Raw genomic sequence first — 12,107 nt, forward strand, 5'->3', positions numbered from 1 at the left:
ATAAATATACCATATTAATAATAATACACTTAATATTATAAATAATAGTAATAAAATTTATAATGATATGATAGTAATGATAATATTATTATTATTATTAATGATAATGATAATAATAGTTATAGTAATGATATTATTAATAATATTAATATTAATAATAATACTAATTATGATAATACTAATATTATTAGTATTAATAATTAATAATGATATTAGTAATTATAATATTATAACAACTTATGTATATAACAAATTCATATCTATAGATTTTATATTTAAAATAATATTAATAATAATACTATTGATATTAATATTGAAAGTATTGACAATATTTTTCTAACAACTCTATTTATACTTGTAGTATATATACGTATTATTTATAAGGTTTATATATACTACAATATAATAGAAAGCATATATATTGATACATATAGCTTCACTTTTAATAACAATTTAATGATTCTATATTATTATTTTACCTTTTTAATTCAAATGCTTAAGTTATCAAGTTATATTTTATTATTGTTAGTTATCATATATACTTTTATATATATATATATATATATATATATATATATATATATATATATATATATATATATATATATATATATATATATATATATATATATATATATATATATATATATATATATATATATATATATATATGGTTAATTATATACCTATTTACAAATAAATTGTCCGTGAATCGTCGGAAATGGTCAAAAGGGTAAATGCATTTATGTAAACTGTTCCAAAGTTTTCGAGACTCAACATTATAGACTTTGCTTATCGTGTTGGAATCATATAAAGATTAAGTTTAAATTTGATCGGAAATTTCCGGGTCGTCACACCTTTGCTCCCTTTCACCATTTAACCTTCCATTTTCACATGTACAGGTGCAATTGCAGATGTATGGTGATTCAAGAGCATCCGTTTCATCATATAAACCCTTCAGCTTGTGGTAATATACTTCAATTGCACAATTATTCTATTTTAGTTGTGAGATATCATTAGCTAATTGATAGATCATGTGTCCTTCATGAATAATGTTCCTGAAGTTCACTCCATAGGCCTGATGCAACAAAGTTGAGACTGTTGCTGATCTCATCTGTAACTGTGTTCAAGATCCAGGAGATGATCATGTCATTGTTCCTCTCCCAGAGTGGCCTTAGGTTTGAATCTCTACTCGGTTCACTGTATTCTTTGGTTACAATTTTCAGCTTGTTCTTTTCATTCAATGCTATCATCATTGAACGTTTCCAGCTTCCATAGTTTTCTGATCCAGTTAGCTTCTTTGAGATTAGAATGAGTCCTGGATGATCATTCTGATGAAAGTAGAGAGGATGATTGTTTGAATTTGTATCTGTAGTGTTGATCAGATCATCAATTGTGTTCGTCATTGTGTTAATTTGATTTGTGAATGATTGATTGATTGATTGAATTTGATTAATTTTGTGATTTTGATTTCCTGTTGCATGTCGCCGGAGTTCAGCCGGAGAAGATGGCCGGAATCTCGACGGTTTACCTGCTCTGATACCATAAAGAGAAATTGAGAGATGGAGAAGATGACATTTCAATTGAGAATTTCATTAATTGGAAAATTAATTACAACAACAATACAATCGGGTAGTTATACTAGCCCTAATCTAATAATCGCTTCTAACGAACTCTAACAAACTATTCTACAATTAAATTAGTCACATGTCTAAATGAGCTATCTAATCTAACTACATATTCTTGCAGTGCATAAAAGACTTCGAGTGCTTGGTGTATTGAACTGAAATCGAGTCCGACAGTAGTCTCTGTATTTGGTTGACCTGATGCATTGACTTTTCATCTGCAGGTGTTGATGCTGCTGGTACTTCTTCTTCAGTTTCAGGTATGTTGTATACACCTTTATTACAATCATATGGGCAAACCTTGAAAAGAAGCTCATTTTATTTGTATCTTTGAAAAACAAGGTCCATCTCAAATCCGCATCTTTCATGCATAACATCGTTTCAGTAGAGGCGGAGTTACCTATTGGGTACTGTGGGTAGTGTAAAAAAATAGATTTTGTGTACGTGACTCCATCCAAAATCTTATGTGCACCGATGGCATTTTTATTTTGAAATTATCACCTAAATATCCATTTTTTCTATCTTTTTTGCCTCACTAACCTATAAAAAATAGTTGACAATTCGTCCGCACAAGGCGCAATGTGCCACTTTGCGACCTTGCGACGCAAGGTGCCTCTTGCGACCTTGCTTTTACCGGGGAGCAAGGACGCAAGGTGCCTCTTGCTCCTGCCTACATATCATAATCAATGTTTTCTTCAGACATTTCATCAAACACCTTACGTGCACTATTTCAACCACTCCAACTATTCCAAGCACTACCTCCTCTTCTAATGAGAATATATCTTGAACAATTTTCAATCCATTTAACATATCTTTTTGGATGTAACACGTGCAAAAACCAAAACAAAAACTAAAATCGAGTCATTTTTAAGTACATGGTTCGACAATGTCGTTAAACACTTAAGGAGCAAGTAAGGTGTTTGATGAAATGTTTGAAAAAAACATTAATTATGATATGCATGCAGAAACAAGAGACACCTTGCGTCCTTGCTTCCACCGGAGAACAAGATCGCAAAGATGCACCTTGCGCCCTTGCGATTTGTGCGGGCAAATTGTCTGAAAAGAAATTTCTCGGTTTTGAAGCAAAAAAGTTAGAAAAAAGTGACATTTAAGGAATAATTCCTTTTATTTGTAGTCCACAACCCAATTTTAGTTAGCAGACCATGTACTTTTTCTAAGACCATTTTTAACCTTGCGAGGCGTGTTGGTGTGTTGCTGGGTAGGGTTGGGTGGTTGATGAGCGTGCTGCCAGACTGCTGTGTAATGGGTGGCGTGCTGAGTGGCGTGTTGTTGGGTAGGGGTGGAGTATTTTTTATTTCTTTTTCATTTTTCATGTATTTATTTTATTTTGTTTAATTATTTATATTATTATTTTGAAATTATAATAACAAATTAATTTAATAAAACACGCTAAAATTAATAATAAAAATACGATTACATTAAAAAAGTCCTAAAAATAGAAAATTACAATAAATAAAAAGACGACCTAAACTTACTTTATTTTTTAAAAAAGTCCTAAAAATTTAAACTACTGCTCGTCGTCTTCATCCGACAACTGAATTAAGTCACCGTATTCTTGGAGCAAGTTCTTCTTCATCTTAATGCAACGCTTTCTCTCTTTCGGGTTCGCGATGTTATTAATGTCCAAGTTCGACAGAAATTTTGTGGCTTCGAGTGCGGCTATTTAGACATGTCTCTTCTATTTATTCATATATATTTTTAAAAATGAAGCTTGTAAAATTAGATTTGGGTAGTCCAATGCATGAGGAATTTTTGAATGATTGCCTTATTGGTTTAATAAAAAGACACTTTCTAGCGTTTCGAATGAAGCAATTAAAATTTCGAAATGTATCTTGATTATTTTGTTTGTAGTTAATATAGTAATAGCTTGTGAATTAAACTATTATAGTTGATAGTTGATATATGTCGATATTATTTTGTGACCCCAATTATTTAAAATCATGCCTCCACTCCTGTTTTAGTAGATTCATAAATGAATTTAATCGCTTTAAGAGCAAATTTTAACTGTTATAAAATTAACTTTAAAGTACTCAAGTTCGGGAAACTAGTTAGCCATGTTAATATGTTATTGTGTGTTATGGCATCAAAGGAATATAAGTTATACAACATGAGAGTCATGATACAAATCATTGAGATCGTAAAATATATACATACATGCGTACGCCAATAAAAACAATAAATTAGTGGATTTACATACTATTCTTTAAGAAGACCACTTCAATATAGAAGAAGAGCATGAACTGTTGGAAAATAAGGTTGTAATTGATAATTCGATTGGTTCTTGAATCGTGAAATCCAAATTCCCAAATTAGTATTTGGACCCTACCAGCCTCGGCTATCACGAAATCCAAATTGGGATAAGACAAGAACGCATTCGATTGCAGGCAAGGACAATCGAATCTAAGGTATTAGAGAGAATGTATTTTCTGTGTTTTTGGATTGAAAAGCACGTAACTGATGGTACAACTCTTTGGCATTCACCTACATTTTACAAGTAACATTCTCCCCTTCACATCAACCTCATATTGTATAAAGTTATCATCACCACAAGTCAAAACTTCCCCTAATGGAACCTACAAAATATATACCCCAGAACCTAACAAAGTGCCAAACTTATTACAGCAGATGGTGTGAATCCATCAATTGGATTCTTTCAAGCTTTTGAATCTGCTGATAGTCACAAATTGATAAGCTCACTTACGTAAGTTTATTATTGATCTTTTTCATAACATTAGGTAAGCACTTCGAGATAATCATCGACTAAATCTCTACCGTATATACTTATAGTACCACCAACTATAATACTCCCTTTGTCAAAAATAAGTTACATGTTTTGACTTTTGAGAGTCTTTATTTTTTAACTTCCGGCGAAAATTCCGGCACCGGTCGTCTTCTCCGGCGAGATTCCGGCGAGTTGACCAAACTTTGACTGCGTTTTCTGGGCTCGTTATATCTCCGTTTAAGTCGCCATTTTTTGCGTTGGACTCGGTTCGACGAGACGAATCCAATGGTACACTCAAAATTGAATTTTGAGAAAACTTCAGAAGACTCAAAAACTCAACCAACGTCTCTAACCAAGCTCTTGATACCACTTGTTAGGAAGAGGGGATCGCCTGGACGTTGGGAGATATAAATTTGAGAGAAAAACAACTCTATTACTCACAAGAATAGATTTACAGAGTATTACAAAACTTTTACAAAAAAAAAACTCTCAAAACTCACACACACTCTCTAGGTTGTGATTACACTTCTCTGAGTGATTTAGGATAATTTACAACTGAGGTTTGCACCTCTATTTATAGTAAAAATTCTATGGCGGTGGAATGGTGTGAACGGAGAACGTTGGCGGCCGTCATCGTCATCAACTTTGCTACTTCCATATGAGTTGTCAAGGTTGCCTACTTTGAATATCTAGAAGGTGAGCTTCTAGATTGTAGGCTGGAAATCTTCAATTGTGCCAAACTTATTACAGCAGATGGTGTGAATCCATCAATTGGATTCTTTCAAGCTTTTGAATCTGCTGATAGTCACAAATTGATAAGCTCACTTACGTAAGTTTATCATTGATCTTTTTCATAACATTAGGTAAGCACTTCGAGATAATCATCGACTAAATCTCTACCGTATATACTTATAGTACCACCAACTATAATACTCCCTTTGTCAAAAATAAGTTACATGTTTTGACTTTTGAGAGTCTTTATTTTTTAACTTCGAATTTAATTTTTGTTTATTTGTGTTATACAATACTTGGACAAAACTTTTACCAATGAGAAGACATTTAAAACACATCCCATTCAGACCGACCCATTTCCAGTAACATCTTTCCAAACTCTATCTTTTTAAATAAAAAAATGAGGAGATGTGGGTACCTGGTGAGGAGAGGTTTTACTTTTAATGATGATAACACTAACCAATATTAAACGGACTGCTACTTGAAGATAAAATCGGATGTTGAATTAAAAAGATTTGAGAATTTTGATTCGTAACACCACTGCCATCATTTTTCATTTGCATCTTAGCCCTCATTTAGTCCTCGAAAACACCGTTAGCAGAGGATTGCAATCATTTATTTCCGGGAGATTCGCCCTCATTTTTGTTATGTGAGATGTTTGAGAACAAATTTGGGTTTCTTGTAGCAGGAACCTGCTATTAAAACTCAGTTATAAATATGTATATTCAACATTTAATTTTCTTCCATCTCTAAATCAATCATCTACGTTTTTCTCTAAGATAGTTCTCGTAGACACCAACCGAAGCGCATCAAAAAGTACCTACAGCTCATCCGCCAGCGATGAATACTCTTCCGTGGTTCATAAGGTTGGTTCAGGCGCTCTCAACCACCATCATCCACCGCTAAGATTGTTGCTACTGGCGAATCAAATATGATATAAAGACAACAACAACTGATGAGACTACTGGAAACGGAAAGGGTATATCCCACACTACGTTGGCTTTGATTGTCAAAAACAAAGTTAGCAAAACCAGTATCAACCTAAGCCCTGTGTTGAGTGATTATTTATCTCAATTCATATGGTAAAATATTTCAAGTTGCAAAAACAAAATATGAACCTAAACCCTGTGTTACATGTACGGATTCACTGTTTATACATGTTGAAACCAAATTATCCCTAAAGTTCGGTCACATCGATTGGAGTGAAAATATTACGACCTTCTTTATCAATATCAAGTGTGTCCAGAAAATTCTGAAACGCTCGCGGAGTAATACGCCTCTGGTGTGAAACCGCAAAAGGCTCTAGGGAGGCGTATCAATCGGCAACCATTTCAGAACATTCTTGACACACCGGAGAAAGAAGGTCGAAACATTTTCACTCCAATCGACATGACCAAACACTGGGGCAATTTTGTTTCTAACGAGTTAAACGATGAATCCGTACATGTAACACGTGGTTTAAGTTCATATTTAGGTTTTGCAACTTGAAATATTTTATCATTTGAATTGAGGAAAATGATCATGTAACTTGAAATATTTTATCACTTTCCTGGAATTTCTCGTGTTCTGTTGAATGGTCAACCGACGGACATATATGAGCAGATTTTGACGATCATATAATCGACGAGTGCATCATGGATGTCTCAACGTGTAGATGTGACCGGTCAAAGAACACAAGCTGTAGTCACGAAAGTTGATTGAAATCTTGATGGACCGCGATAAAAGTTGACGCCTAATGGTGTTAACATTGGTTTTGGCTACATTTGTGTCAGGAACCGAGTTGGTAATGAGAGCTATGAAGAAGTGAGGATTCAAGTTGTTAGATTTATCGGGTAGTTGATAAATCCATCTATAATTATTTGGTATATATGTATCCATAAAAATCGACCTTCCATCGTTGTTACAATTTCCGTTGTTCCATTACCGACGTTCTCATTATCGCCACCACTAATCACGTCAAACGTAAGTTCTTTCAACTTCTTTCGAAATCCTGACATATTGAATATATTCAAATACAAATAATTAAGAAATGAGAGGGTAATATAAAAATAATAAAATTAAAATAGACTTTTAAACAATTAATACATAAACAAATTTTAGTGAAACGTCATCTAACGTCTAACAGACACTTATCGCTACCGGTCTCGTTACATCATCCACCATCTCCATTAGCCTTCATGTTATCGTCACATCCGATACCATCAAACATACTAAGAAATTGTTTGAACATCTTTCAAAATTCTTTGATGTCGAAATATATTCTTTTATCAATTCATTGATCATTTCTTAATTTGTATATATTTCAACATGAAAGAATCTTGAATATGGGTAAAACAATTTCTTAGTACGTTTGACGGTATCGATTGTGGTGAGAATATGAACCTAATAGAAATGAAACTGTTAGAGGTTGTAACGTGACCGGATGCCGTAAGTATATATGTTAGATGATGTTTCAGGTAAATTTGTTTATTCATTAACTATTTAACATGATATTTTAATTTTATTATTACTCACGATTCATTCATTTCTTAATTATTTGTAAAATTTGTATTTGTATATATTTCAACATGTAAGAATTCCGGAAGAAGTTGAGAACTTCTTATATTTGGCGTGAAGATAGCATGAACAACCGTAATGGGAATAACGATAATTGTAACGACGGTAGCGGTGAAATTTTATGAAAACATATACCAGGTAATTAATTTTGTGCTAATTATACATTTATGTTTTTCTCTATAATAATTGATTCTCAATGTTGAGTGATTATAATACTCTATATTATAGTGGGTGGTAGTATATGTTATATCCCATCCCACATTGGATAGAGAAAGAACATATTGGTTCCTTATAAGTTTAAAAATATGCTTAACTAATGTCTCCCACTATAGTTTTATATATAAATCTAGAGATACTAGGTTAGTCTACAAGTACCATTAAAATCGAGTCTTCATGAAGTGTTCATGGCCCATATAATCAAACCAGACATATAATCTCTTAATCAAATAACTCATAGAACCTTCCATTGTCCAGCCATTATAACTCATAGAACCTTCCACTTTGACCCGCATTTTACATAGCACTTAACTTGCATAAAGTTTCACAAGCAATATAATGATTATCATAAAATATTCCTCTAGAGAACTTATACAAATCAGCCGATGAGCAAAAGTGAAGTGATTTAAAGTTTATAACAGATTGTTAACAAGCTAGACTGTTCTTTTTTTAAAGTTGGACTGATTTGTTGAACTATTAAACTTACACCACAAAAACAGAGAGTATAACCTATAAATAAAGATATGGAGCAAATAAAAAGTCATATTCATCAAATCTGCCATTTTACATTCTAGCAGCCTCTTCTTATAGAGGAGTCAAGTTCTAGAACCTTCACAAAATAAAACAAAATCAGAAAATTACAAGAGGTTGTTGAGAAAGTTAAGAGGTTGTTACATAGTACAACCTATAGTACAACAAACAGGAATCAAATCTGTTGGACCACTTTTGTTCCATTCTAAGCTTTGTTTCCAAGAAAAAAAGAAACGTATTTTAAAACTACTACAATCACACACATATATGTTGCATATCCATGAAAACATAAAGCATGTGACTGTTAGCCGATATTGTTATTATCATTATTATTGTTATATTTATGCTTTGTAAGCCCATCTCTATAAGGGCCCATTAGGTTTTAGTTGTTATCTATTTATATTGAGTATTGGCATTCATGATATCAATTTATTAATAATACTCCAAGTTAACATGGTATCAAGAGCCTTAACCTAATTACCCAAAATTCTCAATCGGCCGCACTGCTGCAGCATCAACAAAATTCATCATCAATATCTTCATCGGTTTGTATTTATTTTCAATCCATTTTATATATCAATATTTCAATTAAATCTACTTGTCGAACCCACCGTTTATAAACATTGAAGACACAAAAATTGTATATATCAGTATGCCGACATCTTCACCAAAGGCCTTCCTACTGTTCTTTTTGATGAGTTCAGTACTAGTTTGAGCGTTCGCTCAGCTCCCGCTCCAACTGCGGGGGGATGTTAGCCGATATTGTTATTATCATTATTATTGTTATATTTATGCTTTGTAGGCCCATCTCTATAAGGGCCCATTAGGTTTTAGTTGTTATCTATTTATATTGAGTATTGGCATTCATGACATCAATTTATTAATAATACTCCAAGTTAACAGTGACATGGTTATCGAAAGCAAGTAAAATACTAATTTAAAAATAGGAATGTTAATGGCCCTAAGACATTAGACATCCATTTAAGTAAGGTGCACCCTTCATAATGAGACATAGCAGGTATCACAACTATAGCTTGACTTGTATCCAACACCGAATCAAGTTGTGTGATTATATGCTTTTCCTTTGATATAACAACCGTATCTATGTGCATATGATTAAATAATTTGAGATGGTATATATCTTACTTGGTTTATGTTTCATGTGTATGGAGAATAGCCAGTTTCGCAATTGGAGTCACCATCAGGATAACCTGTTACTTTAGCCAGTGGATCAATTTGATTGTATTCCACATTGATCACCATTTTCCTCCCTGGATATCATATATATTAGATATAAAAATACATTGAAAAGCTGTAAATACAGGGGTAAATGTAATTTACCATCTGTATGAGTAAACTTAGTAATGCCTCCGATAGCTTCTTTGGCCTCTCGAGATACCAATTATAGAATTAACTTGGTATTCTTTAGAGGCACCAACTTCTAATGCTGCAGGGAATAGCCTAAAAATGGAGAACACAATTAAAGCTATATTTCAAATTATTGTCCATGTGAAGACCAATTATAAGACCATTCTAGGCCAACCTTGAAAAGAAGCCCATTTGTATCTTAGAAAAATATATCCCATCTCAAACCAGCATCTTTCCTGCGTAACATTTTTTCGATAGATTCATAGATAAAAAGTCGAGTTCAGGAAACTAGTTAGCCATGTTATCATGTTAAATACCATCAAAGGAATACGGAGTATAAGCTATACAACGTGAGAGTTGAGATACAAAATAATGAGACCCTAAATGGCTAAATCATACACAAACACATACGCAGATAAAAATAAAAAACAATAAATAAGAGAGTTTACATACCATTATTTACGAAGACCACTTGAATAAAGAAAAGCATGAACATCACCATGGCCATGAGGTTTTGTCTAATAGACAACAACAGAGTTAATTATTGGAAAATGAAAAGTAAGTGTAATAAGCTAATAAGAATTTGATCAATTTGAATGTATGTAACATGTACTCTATACTCGTTGCTCGGGTCTAAAGCAAGCCTGGCATCATTATCAGCCAAGCAGGCAACTTTTTCCTGGAAAACAGTTAGGGTGAGTTGCAACACCTTTTAACTATTGTAACGAGTACAAATAATGAGCCAACATTACCTGTTTCAGAAATTTAACTTATGAAGGTTTAATGCCAAAATAAGAATTTGATTCCAGCAGATGTATCGTAAGTTCACGTGTATTATCTGATGTCATTATCACTAAGGTTACATCTCTTTGGCATTCACCTACATTTTATAATTAACAACATTGCCTCATTTATAGAAAATGATACATTTATGTTTTTATTAAATAAAATTTTCCAAAACTCAACCTTCAGTCTGCTAGTAGCTAGTTTCAGATAAGAACAATATGGACTCAATGTAATTATGTAAGAAACAAATTCCAGTAAACAAACCCTCAAGAGTAAAAGTTCAAACAAGAACAAATTTTAAGCAAATGTTTAAAATCCCAATTTTGATTTGATAATTAGTTATAATTGGCGTAAAAACCGTTATTCCATTATATCCAACCAAGCCCTCCTGCAACAAGAACAAATGCAGCATGATCAAGAATAGCTACCTAAAATAACTAACTAAATGTCATATGTAATACAAGTAGCAGTTATGATCAACAGACTAAAGCGACTGAAAAGGATGCTAAAAAAAAGATTTACAAGATATATTAACAAATTACTTGAAAAAGCAATGATCTTTTATCATCAACACCAGGTTCAGACCAAAGTTCGAACAAATGACCCTGACCCATTTCCAATAACATCTTTCCAAGCTCTATGTTTTTAAATTAAAAATGATATACTAAGTAACATAAATAAATCAATTATACAAATATAGGTACCTGGTGAGGAGATAGAATGATATAATTCTATCAATGGCGGAATTCACTGTTGAAGAAGCCCTCTTATTTTATTTTAATACTGATGATAATAACACTAATTACAAACTATGACAGAGACTGCTACTTGAATATAAAAATGGATCTTGAATCAAAAGAGTTGAGACGTTTAATTCGTATACCACTACCATCAATTTAGTTCTCATCTTAGCCTTCATTCAAATCTAGGAAACCCCATTCATCTAATCATTTCCCATACCGCCCCTCGTGAGTTAACAAGAAAATTCATACCGACATCGTGTGGTAAAACCCCTCCCGCAAGGTTCGAAAATGAAATGGGTGTGTAACTTCAAAGAAAATATTTTGCATCTCAGATCGAACTCATGACCTCCTGAAATAGGTGTGTAACCTTTGATTGTTGATTCGTTACGTTTGGTATTTGTCCGGTTTTTTGATATCTTGCAAAGCCCATGTCGCGAATATATGTACATTCGGCCCGTTTGAATGAGTGTTAGTATGCGGTGATGAGGTTAGCTTCAATAATATCATTACTTCTAAGTCGGAGGATTATTTGTTGATCTGTCCTTTGTCGGAGATCTTTGTTGGAGATCGCTGCTTCAATATTTAGATTTGCGTGGATCAAAATTTAGGGCGTTCCGATAACATGCACCTTTAAGGAAAATGCAGAAGAAATAGTCGAGCTATTTGGTGAGGTGATCCATATCGCATCTTCTTCTTCTTATTCGTTTTGTAATGTGGGTTTCATGTATGCTTTCATAAAGTCGAAGAATCCTAAGCATATTCACTGTTCGGTCGACATTGATATTAAAGATAAGGATGGTTCAAAAT

At 33.0% G+C, this 12,107-nt stretch overlaps 1 protein-coding gene and 1 pseudogene across 1 annotated transcript; both read right to left on the minus strand.

Annotated features, from left to right (window-relative positions):
- Positions 1-1,043: 1,043 nt before the first annotated feature.
- On the minus strand, positions 1,044-1,406 carry LOC139900024 (uncharacterized). Its single transcript, XM_071882837.1, has one exon. The coding sequence runs from the start codon at positions 1,404-1,406 to the stop codon at positions 1,044-1,046; it is 363 nt and encodes a 120-aa protein (XP_071738938.1).
- A 4,021-nt stretch (positions 1,407-5,427) lies between these two features.
- On the minus strand, positions 5,428-11,464 carry LOC139900025 (UDP-sugar pyrophosphorylase-like; annotated as a pseudogene).
- Positions 11,465-12,107: the final 643 nt, after the last annotated feature.

The sequence above is a fragment of the Rutidosis leptorrhynchoides genome, chromosome 3 (assembly GCF_046630445.1).
Source record: "Rutidosis leptorrhynchoides isolate AG116_Rl617_1_P2 chromosome 3, CSIRO_AGI_Rlap_v1, whole genome shotgun sequence".
Taxonomy (NCBI): Eukaryota; Viridiplantae; Streptophyta; class Magnoliopsida; order Asterales; family Asteraceae; genus Rutidosis; species Rutidosis leptorrhynchoides.